The 16,179-nt window shown below is 40.0% G+C and overlaps 1 protein-coding gene across 1 annotated transcript in view; it reads right to left on the reverse strand.

Annotated features, from left to right (window-relative positions):
• Positions 1-16,179, reverse strand: part of LOC139749599 (uncharacterized) — a 36,237-nt gene that overhangs the window by 17,701 nt on the left and 2,357 nt on the right. Inside the window, exons 3-4 of the mRNA XM_071663709.1 lie at positions 9,572-11,414; positions 754-1,241 (exon numbers count right to left, since the gene is read on the reverse strand). Of these exons, the coding sequence (XP_071519810.1) occupies positions 754-1,241; positions 9,572-11,414 (2,331 nt within the window). The remainder of the gene's footprint in view (positions 1-753; positions 1,242-9,571; positions 11,415-16,179) is intronic.

Here is a 16,179-nt window from a genome sequence, read left to right on the forward strand (position 1 = left end):
TTTACACAAACAGATGACACACCAGGCAAATAATATTGTTCCTTTTCACCCTTATTATGAGCAATACCTCCTCACAATCTCCAGTTGAAGGTCACATTAATGTTGATATACAAATATTACAAATCTCAGTTGCTAGGGGGGGAAGCTGGGCATGGTTTTTACAGGTTTTGTTGATTTCTACAGGTGTTTCACTTTTATTTTAAATTAACACTTCACATTCCTTCCTACTGTCATTCATGTATCATTGGTCAACAAAAATACTCTAAATCATGGAGCACTGTCTAAATCACCTCTACTAAATGTAAGGAATGTAATGATCTCAGTTTTGTCTAGTTCCATAAACAGAGTAGCAAAGATAAACTGATATCTTACTGAAGATGCATACAATTAATGATGTTTGGAGAGTCTGCAAAGCCTACTGCACTTTACACCTAAAACAAGGTGCAGACAAAAAGATGGACAATTTAAAACTTTTTTCATAATGCTAAGCAATTGTAAACTCATCCTATTCCATCAACTACATTCCCATTCACATACAGTACCCCAAGAGCATGCAACCAAGAATATGATATTAAACTTAATCATGCAGACCTAAGATTCCCATATTCATAGCCAAAGGGTGGCAAAGGGTATAATTCCCTAAGTAAGCCTTGCTATCTCACTTCTGCAAACCATTACCAAAATTTCTAATCCCTGTCAATCAGTGGTGTTGTTTCTTACTATTCTAAACTTTATACTTTTTAAATAATTTACCTCCTGAAGTTCATTCACCATGAAGGTCATAGGGTTGGGTGTGGAAACTGCTGGGTTACTGCTAAGGCTCAGACTCTGGCCCCTCTGTAAGTCAGCCAATCCTTGGGCTGCCTGCAGATCTGCTGGGTCACGGCCACTATGTGCAACTTCAATAGGCTCTGGACATTCTAGGTGTGGAGTTTGACTGAGAGAACCAGATGGAGGCTCAACGTAAACAGGGGCAGTGGCTCTTGATACTGCAGAAGCATTTTCATCCTCATGTGGTGCAATCTCTTCAGAGGATGACATTAAAGAATTTGATCCTATTTGATCATCCGTATGGGAATCTAGCTGACAGTGACCTAGTTTTTGGTGAAGCATAACTTGGTTTGGCAGTTGTGTGTTGTGACCATCACTACCTCTTGATGTCTCCTGGTTTATTGCAGAGGCAGACAGCAGAGCTGCAGCTGATGCTTCAGCTTCTCGAGCAGCCTGAGCTGCCCTCTCCACTGTGAAAAAAAATAATCAGCACATCATATCAAACAATGAAAACCAGCAATGATATCTATATCCTTTTCACTAATAAATACTCTTTTAAATCATCAAAAAAGCATGACCATATGCATTATTGGTAAAGCAATCTGAAATAGCTCAGGATCATTTTTTGATGATATTACTTACACCTCCAAAGACTGATAATTTTCCCTTCTTAACATCAAGGAAAAGTCTACTTTGACACAGGAAGCTGTTTTTTGCCTCACTATACACACTTTTTAAACATGCACTCCACTGTAGCTCCATTCAAACCAAGCTGGGAAGCTATGCTCCTTAACAAGCAAGGGAACCAAATGAAAGGGTTGGAATCAACTCAGAATGGCACAGGCATATTGCATTTGTCATAGTCAACTGGTATTCCACAGGGCTCTTAGTGCTTACTCATGTGGAATCTACATGACAGTCAGCTGAAAGAAACAGTGGTTGGAAGGGAAGATTTCTCAGTTCCATGAGGGAACAGAGACGAAAAAATAGTTATGATGTAATAAAAGTCAATCTTTAGTTAACAGGGTGGTCACACCAAGAAATGTCCAAAGAGTACCATAAAAGAAATCATTATGTTCAAAGCCTCTAAAATGCATATGCATGAGTAACATTCAAACCTTATTCCTGCTTGCCTGCCATGTCAAAATCATATTTTGATGGACAAATTATGAAAGTGCCTCACTTTGTGAAGGACGACTCAATAGTCGATGGGGCTGGAGTAAGGCTCCTTGGGAGTGGCCAGACCGTATAATACGTACACTTAACAAATTTTCCTGTATGCACACACTGCATGACCAGAAGATGAATCATCACCACTGTCCTCTATACATAACAGCCATAAGAGGCAAATCAATACAACTAATCAGAACTGTATTACTTGCCAAAATCCATGGAATCATACAAGAGAAAATGAAAAGACTGAAAGGTCCATGCAGAAAAATAATGTATAAGTATCAGGAGTTTTCCTTAACCATAAAATCAGTTTCTCAAATACCAGAAGTGACATGAAGTGAAAACAATATGTTATTTTGAAGTCTCTTAGAACATGAAATCAATATGTTCCTTTAAAAGTCTTTCAGAAGGTGAAAACAATATGTTACTATGAAAGTCTTTTAGAATGTGAAAACAATACATAACTCTGAAAGTATTTACAACTTGAAAACAATATGTTACTTTGAAAGTCTTTTAGAATGGAAAAAAATATGTTGCTTTGAAAGTCTTCTAGAACATGAAAACTGTGTTGCTTTGAAAGTCTTTCAGTACTGGATCAGATGCTCATATCATCCACAGATATCTGTATATTAAATAATAAAAACCCCACAAGAAAAGTCTCTCAAACAATACTTTGTAATGAAACATCTAATTTCTTACAATCATGATCTTTTTTTCCTGATGCAGCCACTTAACTGATATCAGTGATACAAAACTATGCCTATGTAGTGAACATCGGTATAAAATATCAATGTACACACTGAATCTTAAAGAAATGTATAGGCATGGTAATGCAGTCCTTTATGACAAACTGAAATTTACATTTCTTGACCAATTTCATACCAAAATGACTTGTGGTCTATCAACATATCATGATAAATGAGTACTGCTCCTGGTTGTAACTTACTCGTGGGAGTCAGTTCTGCAAATAAAGAGCAAAACAAAAATAAAAAACATAAATGTTCAAAGACATTTCATTCAAAAGTTATGGTGACATTCTGCAATAGATTGAGTCAAACTTGCTCTTTGAAGCTTCTTTTTAATTCATAACTAAAGGTTCCTGACAACTTCCTAATGGAAGTCTTGCTACAAAAAGATAATACTTCTCAAATGATCTGTTTTTCACTGTCATGAACATTCCAAAGTATGTCACTGGGTAAACAGACTTTTAGCCTACATATCTATTTCTCATTATCACTAGGGATAGGGGAGAAAGAATACTGTTCATGCATTCCCAGTGTGTCACAGAAGGCAACAAAACTAAAAGGGGAGGGAGCATTAGGCTGGAAATCCAATGTTAATACACTTTCCAAAAGATGGAACAGGGTAAAAAGCCGAGCAAGGATATTTTCCTCTCAGGCTCAGTCATCCGTTCATCATGCTACTCGCTCACGCAAGAAATGACAAATGTATGAAAAAAATCTATTTCAATCTTTGTTAGAGAAAAATATGCTTTGTTCAGTTACTTCTTTTCTTATATTTCCTTTCCAACAATTAGCATGTTAAACCTGGTTTAGTAAGGATGCTTCAAACTTGATCCATAAAGGATAAGTCAAAGGGAAATGGTGTCAAGGATGTAGTGCAGATGCATTTGACCTGATCCTATAAGGTGAGGTCAAAGCCCTGTGGTGTCAAAGATGCAGTGAAACTGTGTTTGAGCTGATGCTTACAAGTGAGATTAAAGGACAGATATCCCTGAAAGATTTTGTGGAGCCATGTCTAGCTGCCCTTGACATATCTAAGGCTTCTGACAGGGTGTGACATTGGGGTCTCATCTCTAAGCTCCCCTCTTTAGGCTCTCTCCATCACTTTGCTCCTTCATATCTAGCTTCCTCTCCAGCCAATCTATCACTGTAGTTCTTGATAGATCAGTCTCCCCCCTTTACTACATCGACAGCGGTGTTCCTCAGGGAACTGTCCATTTCCCTACACTCTTTATCTTTTTTTTAATGACTTCCTTCCCTCCACAAATAATCCAATGCACTCATATGCTGATGACTCAACACTGCATTCATTCACATCCTTCAATTCTGCTCCCTCTTCTCTCACTCAATCTGCATCTTGTCTTAACACAGCTTCCTCGATAAACTCAGACTTGGACAGGATATCTCAGTGGGGTACAAAAATCTTGTAGTTTAATGCCTCCAAGACCTAGTTTCTACCCATCTCTCTCGAAAACTCCTTACAACTCTCATCTTTCCTTTGACGCTTCTGTAATTCCACCTCTTGGCTCAATGAACATATCTGGTATTACTGTAACATCCACTCTTTCTATGAAACCCCAGATTATAGAAACAGCTAAGTCTGCCTCTAAGAAACTGGGTGTTCTATTTAAATGTCGAACCTTCTTCTCTTCTGAACAGTTGCTCCGTTTATACGAAGGATTGATTCATCTTTGTATTGAGTACTGCTCTTAAATTTGGGGTGGTTCTAGCTCATCCCACACATATTCCTGACTGCTGTAACCACTCTCCTAATGTTCTGGATCTGTTTAGCCCCTCTAATTCTTTGAGCTATAGCTACAAAATCTCTCCCCCAATTGGTTCATTTAATTACACTTTCATAAATGTATCTATTTTAATGGCAACTCTCCCTTCAGCAACCCCTTCTAAACATAAATACTGGCATCTCAACAAAGCAGACTGGAATAACTTATAAAAAGTCTTTTCTGACTTTCCTTGGGTAAACTACTGTTTCTTATGTGGTGATGCTTCTATCTCTGCCAAATGCATAGCAGAGGTTACTGCTGTGGGAATGGAAGCACATATCCCCTCTTCCTTCAAGTCAATCTCTTCTTCCAAACCATTTCCTCTGACTACCATTTACCATTCAACAATGCCTGTAATCATTACAAATATGTTATCCATGAGGTATAGCATTCCTTTATTCATGGGAAGTGCGATACCCTCTCCCCTTTATCCAATAATAGGTCTTTCTGGTCTTTAGCTAAGGGTATCAAAAATACCTTTTGTTGCTCTACCTTTCCTTCACTATTCTGTTCTGACAATACCATAGCAGTCTCTCCCATAGGCACAGTAACTCTTTTGGTTCTAATTTCTCCTCCAACTCTACAAGAATAACTAAGTCTGCCACTAAGAAAGTAAGTGTCCTGTTTAAATGTCGAAACTTCTCTTCTGAACAGTTGCTCTGTTTATGCAAGGGAATGATTCTTCCTTGTATGGAGTACTGCTTTCACATTTCAGAGTCGTCGAAACCAGTGTGACTTATGAACTGTCCCAGGCTAACTTCCAAACATGACTCCCTTGCCCTATGCCACAATGTTGGTTCACTTTCCCTCTTCTGTTGGTAATACTGTGGTTATCATTTCCAAGACTTGGCTGCTTGTGTGCCCCCACCACTAGCTAGACCATGCAATACTTAGCATGCTGCTGCATCACATGATTACTGTGTGCCTTTGCAACTCAAAGGCGGGCCGTTCGATACCTACTTCTTTCCCTACATGCCAAAGCTTTGGAACTCTTTACCTTCTCATGTCTCTCCCAATACCTATGACCTGGCACACATCAAAAGACAGGTCCTTCATGTCCTCAAAAATTCATAAATACTTTCCCTTGTCTTTTCTTTTTCTGCTTCATAATTCTCTCTTTATTTCAATCAAGGGTGGACTTTTGTCCATGAGTGGTGCCTTCATCATTAAAAAAAAACTTGGATGGCTCTAATGTTTCTTCACCCCATGCTGCTCCTCTTACTAATCCTATGCATCTCCCTGTAATTTCTTTTTACACTGTCCAAAGAGCACTTCTTCACGTGGACACATGGAAGGCTTGTGGTCCTAATGGTATACATCCCCACATACCTCCAAACTTGCACATATTCTTGCTCATCTATTCTGTATCTGTTTATAAAAACCATAACTTTTCCATTTTCTTGGAAGCATGCATTGGTACATCCCATCCGTAAGTAAGGTGACCATCCTAACCCCTTTAACTATCATACACTTGCTTTAACATCTACCATTTCCAAAGTCTTTGAATCCCTCCTCAACATCCATATCCTCAGACATCTTGAATCTCATAGTCTCCTCTCTGAGCACCAGCATGCCTTGCATAATGCAAGATCCACTGGTGATATTCTTTCCTATCTCACTAATCTATTACTACCTATCTTTAAGATCTTACTAATGTCTAGTCATCATCCCTAAAAGATTTCGAGGAATCCTCTGTGGTTGCCCTTGATATATCTAAAGCTTTTGACAGGGTGTGGCATCAGGGTCTAATCACTAAGCTCCTCCCCTTTGGTTTCCCTCCCTCACTTTGCTCCCTCATACCTAGCTTCCTCTCTGGGTGATCCGTCTCCATGGTTGTTGATGGTTCAGCCTCTCTCCATTTCTCCACTGACAGCAGTGTACCTTAAGGTTCTGTCTTCTCTCCCACACTTTTCCTTCATTCTATCTTTGAAACCAAATGCATTCATAAACTGATGACTCAACAATGCATTGCATTCCCCCAAATCCTTCAGTTCTACTTCTCTCACCCAATCTGCATCCCATCTCAACAAAGCTTTCTCAATGAACTCAGACTTCAAGAGAATATCTCAGTGGGTAGACGAAATCTGGTTAAGTTTAATGCCTCCTAAACCTAGTTTCTACCTTTCTCTCTATCAAAAATTCCTCAAAACTTTCCACTCTCCTTTAATAGTTCAATACTTCTGTCTCTTGAGTCAATGAATATACTTGGTATTCCTGTAACATTCACTCTTTCTTGGAAACCCTACTTTGTGGAAATAGCTCAGTGTGTCTCTAAGAAACAGGGAGTCCTATTTCCTATTTAGATGTCAAGATTTCTTTTCTTCTGAACAGTTGCTCAGTTTATACAAAGGACTGATCCTGGGTGGTTCTAGCTCTCATCCTTTTTGACAGAACTGCATCAAAAGTGGTCCATCTTTTCAACTTTCCCAGGCTAACTTCAAAACTTGACCCAACTGCTCTATGACACAATGTTGATTCACTATCCCTCTTCTATGATATTAGTTTGGTTTTTGCTTCTAAAAGCTGGCTGCCTGAGTGCCCCCAATCACTAGCTGGATCATACAATACTCAGCAAGATGCTGCATCACATGATTACTGTATGACTGTTGACAACTCAAGTTTTGATAACTTTCTTTCCCTACATCTTGAAGCCTTGCAACTCTCTACCCTCTCATGTCTTTCCTAATAACTATGACCACCTTGGAACTCTCTACCCTCTCATGTCTTTCCTAATAACTATGACCACCTTGGAACTCTCTACCCTCTCATGTCTTTCCTAATAACTATGACCACCTTGGAACTCTCTACCCTCTCATGCCTTCCCCAATAACTATGATCTGGCGCTTTTTAAAGCAAAGGTTTTTCACTTCCTCAAGCATTCATAAATACTTTACCTTGTCTCTTCATTTTCCTTTTCATTAACCACTTACATTTCAAGTAAGGCCTGGCCTTGATATGGACTTTTGTCTATGACTGGAGCCTCCTACATGAAAAAAAGTGGATTACAAAATCCAAGCTCTGGAGCCTTCTAGAACACAGGTTACTGGCATTAATCTACAGTACTGATGCCAAACTAAATTAATTCAAGGGTCTTCTGCACATTGGGAACACAATCAACTAGTAAAAAAACAATCCTGCAGACTGTGATCCAGCATGATCTGAATAGAATGCAAATGGGAGTACATGCTGAATCTAAATTAACAAATAAAAGTTGTAAATGAACAAGTGACACCAACTTACAAAAAATGTATATATCTACAAGCTCATTTAATAAGCTATTAAGCTAAGTTTTCAAGACAAAATATTTGAATACTACATTGAAATGGCCTTGAGATGCAAAAACTGAAACTGCACTAAACAAGCAGTGATGGATTAATAACAGCTCAGGAATGTTATAATAAAACTGTCAATAACTGGTTCACGTGAGCTATCTAGGTAAATCCTTTCCTTTCATACTATTTGCCATTTCCCGCATTAGCAAGGTAGCGTTAAGAACAGAGGACTGGGCCTTTGAGGGAATATCCTCACATGGCCCCCTTCTCTGTTCCTTCTTTTGGGAAAAAAAAAAAAAAAAAAAATATCTACATATATTATTTTTTTATTTTGCTTTGATGCTGTCTCCCGCGTTAGCGAGGTAGCACAAGGAAACAGATGAAAGATTGGCCCAACCCACCCACATGCACATGTATATACATACACGTCCATACACGCAAATATACATACCTATACATCTCAATGTATACATATATATACACACACAGACATATACATATATACACATGTACATAATTCACACTGTCTGCCTTTATTTATTCCCACCGCCACCTCGCCACACATGGAATAACAACCCCCTCCCCCCTCATGTGTGCAAGGTAGTGCTAGGAAAAGACAACAAAGGCCCCATTCGTTCACACTCAGTCTCTTGCTGTCATGTAATAAGGCACCGAAACCACCGCTCCCTTTCCACATCCAGGCCCCACACAACTTTCCATGGTTTACCCCAGACGCTTCACATGCCCTGGTTCAATCCATTGACAGCACATTGACCCCAGTATACCACATCGTTCCAATTCACTCTATTCCTTGCACGCCTCTCACCCTCCTGCATGTTCAGGCCCCAATCACTCAAAATCTTTTTCACTCCATTTTTCCACCTCCAATTTGGTCTCCCACTTCTCCTCGTTCCCTCCACCTCTGACACATATATCCTCTTGGTCAATCTTTCCTCACTCATTCTCTCCATGTGACCAAACCATTTCAAAACACCATCTTCTGCTCTCTCAACCACACTCTTTTTATTACCACACGTCTCTCTTACCCTTACATTACTCACTCGATCAAACCACCTCACACCACATATTGTCCTCAAACATCTCATTTCCAGCACATCCACCCTCCTGCGCACAACTCTATCCATAGCCCACGCCTCGCAACCATACAACATTGTTGGAACCACTATTCCTTCAAACATACCCATTTTTGCTTTCCGAGATAATGTTCTCGACTTCCAAACATTCTTCAAGGCTCCCAAAATTTTCACCCCCTCCCCCACCCTATGACTCACTTCCGCTTCCATGGTTCCATCCGCTGCCAGATCCACTCCCAGATATCTAAAACACTTTACTTCCTCCAGTTTTTCTCCATTCAAACTTACCTCCCAATTGACTTGACCCTCAACCCTACTGTACCTAATCACCTTGCTCTTATTCACATTTACTCTCAACTTTCTTCTTTCACACACTTTACCAAACTCAGTCACCAGCTTCTGCAGTTTCTCACATGAATCAGCCACCAGCGCTTTATCATCAGCGAACAACAACTTGACTCACTTCCCAAGCTCTCTCATCCACAACAGACTGCATACTTGCCCCTCTTACCAAAACTCTTGCATTTACCTCCCTAACAACCCTATCCATAAACAAATTAAACAACCATGGAGACATCACACACCCCTGCCACAAACCTACATTCACTGAGAACCAATCACTTTCCTCTCTTCCTACATGTGTTCATTTAATCAGTAATTACAAGTGATTTCAGACAGTACACAGTACAATAATCATTTCCTGCTATAAGATAACACAAACAGTCTTATCTCACCTCTCTGTTTAAAACTTATTCTGTCATCATCATCACTGCTAGAAGAGGAGGAAGAAGATGAAGAACTGCTTGTGGTGACAGAACTAGAGTCATCATCGTCACTCTCATCGTCGTCATCATCATCATCATCGTCATCATAGTCATTATGTTGTTCATCATCAAAACTTTGTTCACCAGAAATCTTCTCCATACCAACAGTATTACTCGATAAATTGCTTTGATCCTGAAACCCAAATGGCTCGGGATTACAGATCTTCTCTTTCAGTAATGAACAATAATTATAAGGAAGATCCAGTGTCTCTATATTTCTATGTTCTTCTTCCTTCAAGGTTCTGTTAACTTTGTCTGTACAACTTTTTTCCTGAGTCATCCTTTCCTCCTTATCTGTATCCTGCTTACAAGGCTCTACATCTTCCATCATATGAGGGCTGGATATTCCATCACTCATCTTTTCTCTGGAGATCTCACCCTCCCTGGTATCCTCCTCATGAATGATAAGAGTGCAGCTGTTGTCTCCATCAATGCTATCTTCACTCATAATAGATCCTCCAGCTGATGCACTGCCATCTGCACACAGACTATCAGGGTTTGGTGGTTTCATGGGACTCACTACTTGCATCCTTAACCTGTTTTTCCCTTCTTCCTCATCATTTTCACTCATAACTTTATCATTTCCTCCACTTTCACTCATTGCATCCCCACCACTCCCAATTTCACTTCTTTCCTCCCCATCACTTTTTTCATTTTCACTAACTGCCTCCTCCTCACTACTCTGATATTCATTTGTGATTTCATTATTATCTTGGTCCCCATTGTCCTCTGAGTCACTTTCCTCACTATCACAAGTAATACCTAAATCTATTTGGTTGCTCTGGTTCCTAAGAGTAAACAAATCTGTCTCACTGGATAATCGAGCACTCTTCCTGTTTTCACAGTTTTCATCGAGATCTACTTCTCTCTTTACTAAATACTTCTTAAAGCCATTACAAACACCTTCCCCAACACTTTCACTATTTTCCTCTTCTTGTTTAACAGCACAAGATTCAACTTGATCCTCTGGCTCACAATCACCATCCACACATTCTTGGCTATAATTATGATTACACAAGAAACTTTCATTAAACTTTTTTGTATGACTATCTTTTGTTGTCACTGTATCTAGAGACTTCGAGAATCTTCTCTGTGATTTTTTCCACTTATGTTCGTACTTTCCACCCTCTGTTGAACATGAATGAATCTGACAACCAGACCAGACACTTGGTAACTTCTTTGAGTCACACTGAAGCCTTGCATGGGATGTATTACAATCATTATCATCTACTTGCACAAGATCTGCTGTCTTATGTGTAGCTGATCCAGAGCTGTGGCAACAATCAGTTTCATCATTTTCCTGGCAACACTGGGCATCATCTCTGTGCTCTAAATCATCACTTGAGGCCTCATAATTTGATGGGATTGCTTGTAATGGGTCTAGCTCCTCCCCACTGTCTCTCATATGGCTACCTTCACATTCTTCTTGTCCTTGATGGTAACTGTCCTTTACATAAGGTTCCTCACTGATAAGTTCTTCCAGAAAGCTTTCTTTATGCTGTTCCTCTGCACTTCTCCCAAGCTTCCCCTTTTCACCGTCTTCAGTTTGATCTTCCTGTTCTCCATCATGGTATATCTGTGCCTCTGCCTCAGTGGAAGCAAGAAGCACATAACATTCCCCCTGCACCCATCGCACAACAGTACCAGATGTGTACCTGTTGATGTCAGTGTGCTGAGATTCCGGCAGCTGAGAGGTATCCCAACCACATCTACACACATCTGTGTAGATCTCATGACCTAAGTCTTCTAGTTTCTGAAAAAGAGCAGAAAATAGTCCATAAAAGCTAAGTTTTGGGTAACTATCGATCAACTGAACATTTGGGAGATCATCACATTATACAGACAAAAACTTCTATCACCACATTCATTACAAAACAGCAGTATACAGACAAAAACTTCTATCACCATATTCATTACAAACATGTTTTAGAGAAGATGGATAAATCCAATCCAGTCCGACCTATCTTGTCCCACTGTACAGAAGGATGAATATAGCATAATTTCTTCCTAGCAGCATAATCTTGCATACCCATACATATTCCTTCATACCAAAACCTCTCTAACATAAATTTGCTCATTTAAACTTTCCTACTTTTTTCATAGTCTGCACTGTGCCTATTCCTTCACCATAAACAATTTCTCACAACTCCATCTTTTACGTTTTTAGGCATCCTCTTTACAGTACTGGAGACTTTCTTGTTAAACTAATTATCCACTATGCCACATCAAAATCCTTCTCAAAAGCCTTCATTCTGCCAACCACTTTACCAATTTATACAAGGTCTTCTAATATGTGAGTACTATACAAAGAGCAAAACTCCTTTCAACAAACTTGACAACAACTGATGACTCATATTTTTTGCCTCAATACTTTCCATAGATCGTCTGCAATGCACTTGTCCTTTACCACACTAACAATAAAGCATTATACACTGCACTATTCTTCACCATTCTTATAAACTATATCTACAACATGTGTTACTTCATGCCTTCAAAGTTGGGTGGGTAATGCATATGCCTGCCTACACATTTTGGTCAAAATTATTTCCATACCATAAGTCAAACCCTTACTAATTAACCCATTTGCAAAAGAATCTTGAATGATTGTTTGCCTGTCATATAAAAGAATCAAGCTTCCAAAGTTTGCAGGGTACAAAATTGGGGTATAACCTTCAGGACTCAGGGTTTTCTATGCATGAATACATGTGGGGGAAAGCAGATGAAACAAAGAGCAAAAGTAACAGGAAGAAAAGAAAAAAGAAAAAAATTAGAAAGATAATAAACCTATTTTTACAGTACAGGGAGGGAGTTTTACACCTGTAAAGGGCCCCCAACATTTAAACTTTCTTTTTTATGATAAAACATTCTAAGCTTCTGAATACAGTCTGCGTTCTCATTTTCATCACTTAGCTATTACGTACACACATTATTCACATAAATTCATATTTTTTTTTTTTTTTTTTTTTTTTTTATACTTTGTCGCTGTCTCCCGCGTTTGCGAGGTAGCGCAAGGAAACAGACGAAAGAAATGGCCCAACCCCCCCCCATACACATGTACATACACACGTCCACACACGCAAATATACATACCTACACAGCTTTCCATGGTTTACCCCAGACGCTTCACATGCCTTGCTTCAATCCACTGACAGCACGTCAACCCCTGTATACCACATGACTCCAATTCACTCTATTTCTTGCCCTCCTTTCACCCTCCTGCATGTTCAGGCCCCGATCACACAAAATCTTTTTCACTCCAACTTTCCACCTCCAATTTGGTCTCCCTCTTCTCCTCGTTCCCTCCACCTCCGACACATATATCCTCTTGGTCAATCTATCCTCACTCATTCTCTCCATGTGCCCAAACCATTTCAAAACACCCTCCTCTGCTCTCTCAACCACGCTCTTTTTATTTCCACACATCTCTCTTACCCTTACGTTACTTACTCGATCAAACCACCTCACACCACACATTGTCCTCAAACATCTCATTTCCAGCACATCCATCCTCCTGCGCACATCTCTATCCATAGCCCACGCCTCGCAACCATACAACATTGTTGGAACCACTATTCCCTCAAACATACCCATTTTTGCTTTCCGAGATAATGTTCTCGACTTCCACACATTTTTCAAGGCACCCAAAATTTTCGCCCCCTCCCCCACCCTATGATCCACTTCCGCTTCCATGGTTCCATCCACTGACAGATCCACTCCCAGATATCTAAAACACTTCACTTCCTCCAGTTTTTCTCCATTCAAACTCACCTCCCAATTGACTTGACCCTCACCCCTACTGTACCTAATAACCTTGCTCTTATTCACATTTACTCTCAACTTTCTTCTTCCACACACTTTACCAAACTCAGTCACCAGCTTCTGCAGTTTCTCACATGAATCAGCCACCAGCGCTGTATCATCAGCGAACAACAACTGACTCACTTCCCAAGCTCTCTCATCCCCAACAGACTTCATACTTGCCCCTCTTTCCAGGACTCTTGCATTTACCTCCCTTACAACCCCATCCATAAACAAATTAAACAACCATGGAGACATCACACACCCCTGCCGCAAACCTACATTCACTGAGAACCAATCACTTTCCTCTCTTCCTACACGTACACATGCCTTACATCCTCGATAAAAACTTTTCACTGCTTCTAACAACTTGCCTCCCACACCATATATTCTTAATACCTTCCACAGAGCATCTCTATCAACTCTATCATATGCCTTCTCCAGATCCATAAATGCTACATACAAATCCATTTGCTTTTCTAAGTATTTCTCACATACATTCTTCAAAGCAAACACCTGATCCACACATCCTCTACCACTTCTGAAACCGCACTGCTCTTCCCCAATCTGATGCTCTGTACATGCCTTCACCCTCTCAACCAATACCCTCCCATATAATTTACCAGGAATACTCAACAAACTTATACCTCTGTAATTTGAGCACTCACTCTTATCCCCTTTGCCTTTGTACAATGGCACTATGCACGCATTCCGCCAATCCTCAGGCACCTCACCATGAGTCATACATACATTAAATAACCTTACCAACCAGTCAACAATACAGTCACCCCCTTTCTTAATAAATTCCACTGCAATACCATCCAAACCTGCTGCCTTGCCGGCTTTCATCTTCCGCAAAGCTTTCACTACCTCTTCTCTGTTTACCAAATCATTTTCCCTAACCCTCTCACTTTGCACACCACCTCGACCAAAACACCCTATATCTGCCACTCTGTCATCAGACACATTCAACAAACCTTCAAAATACTCATTCCATCTCCTTCTCACATCACCGCTACTTGTTATCACCTCCCCATTTACGCCCTTCACTGAAGTTCCCATTTGCTCCCTTGTCTTACGCACCCTATTTACCTCCTTCCAGAACATCTTTTTATTCTCCCTAAAATTTACTGATAGTCTCTCACCCCAACTCTCATTTGCCCTTTTTTTCACCTCTTGCACCTTTCTCTTGACCTCCTGTCTCTTTCTTTCATACTTCTCCCACTCAATTGCATTTTTTCCCTGCAAAAATCGTCCAAATGCCTCTCTCTTCTCTTTCACTAATACTCTTACTTCTTCATCCCACCACTCACTACCCTTTCTAAACAGCCCACCTCCCACTCTTCTCATGCCACAAGCATCTTTTGCGCAATCCATCACTGATTCCCTAAATACATCCCATTCCTCCCCCACTCCCCTTACTTCCATTGTTCTCACCTTTTTCCATTCTGTACACAGTCTCTCCTGGTACTTCCCCACACAGGTCTCCTTCCCAAGCTCACTTACTCTCACCACCTTCTTCACCCCAACATTCACTCCTCTTTTCTGAAAACCCATACTAATCTTCACCTTAGCCTCCACAAGATAATGATCAGACATCCCTCCAGTTGCACCTCTCAGCACATTAACATCCAAAATTCATATACATTATCTAATTGACTTTCTTTGCACTCTAAGCAGCAAAAAAACAATGTACTGTATTTTCCCCTTTGGCATTCATTAATTAATGACCAAACAAATGTGGAAATATTGTCTGAGTTGCCAGTAGTTGCTCCTGTCCCAATACACTTATGATTATCATGCCTGAGATTTTAAATCCTCAGACAATATACAGCAGACTTGCAGTCAATTGCTAGAGGAATCCCATGCCCAATGTGGCACATCAGCAGTCATTGGGTTAAATTTTGATTTACACATTACCTTGCTTTGGTGTCAATACCTTCATTCCTATGATCAATTTGACTTCACAGAAATCCAGAAAGCAACATTTGTAGATTACGCTGGACAATAGTACAATATACTCAGATGCTTCCAAAAGTCTATAATGTTAAATTTGACAAATTACCCCTAACGGTCTTGACTTTACATTCTTCCTCACAGATGGTGTTACTCCTGTGCCTCACCAAACTGACCTCTGACAGCAGTTTCTCATCATATGGAAACATGATCACAAAATAAAGTGACCTTTACACTTAAACAAAATTCTGATAAAACATTTTTGATATCAAAGTTTATTTTGGGCCACACAGCTCTACATACAAAATTCTGACCAACAATCCTTAAGTACCCTTACTCAACACTGTCTCTGATAACGGGGCAACACAAGTACTTTATTGGTCCTTGAATGAAATAGAAGACATAAAAAAAAATTACCCTTAACTTGAGAGAGAGATCCCCAAGGTAGAAGTTCTTGGCTTGCGGGATGTCACAGTCTCATGGCAGGAGTTCATATAGTCAAAGAAAGATATGAAATTTGTATAATTAGGAGAGCTATAGGCAAAACAGAGGAAAAGTGTGGTAGTTGGGAGAGACTTACTTTGATCCACATAACATGAAAGTTTGGGAACTCAAGGTCCTTGAGGCATGCAACGGGTGTGTTGATGGTGGAAGAGCACAAACACCACCTTTGAACTGGAATCATGAGTGGAGATTATATTTGGAAATGAAAGAGGGGCTAGTGAGAACATCATTAGACAGCTGTCTCAGAGAAGTAAGATATG

The sequence above is a fragment of the Panulirus ornatus genome, chromosome 7 (genome assembly GCF_036320965.1).
Source record: "Panulirus ornatus isolate Po-2019 chromosome 7, ASM3632096v1, whole genome shotgun sequence".
In the NCBI taxonomy this organism is placed as follows: domain Eukaryota; kingdom Metazoa; phylum Arthropoda; class Malacostraca; order Decapoda; family Palinuridae; genus Panulirus; species Panulirus ornatus.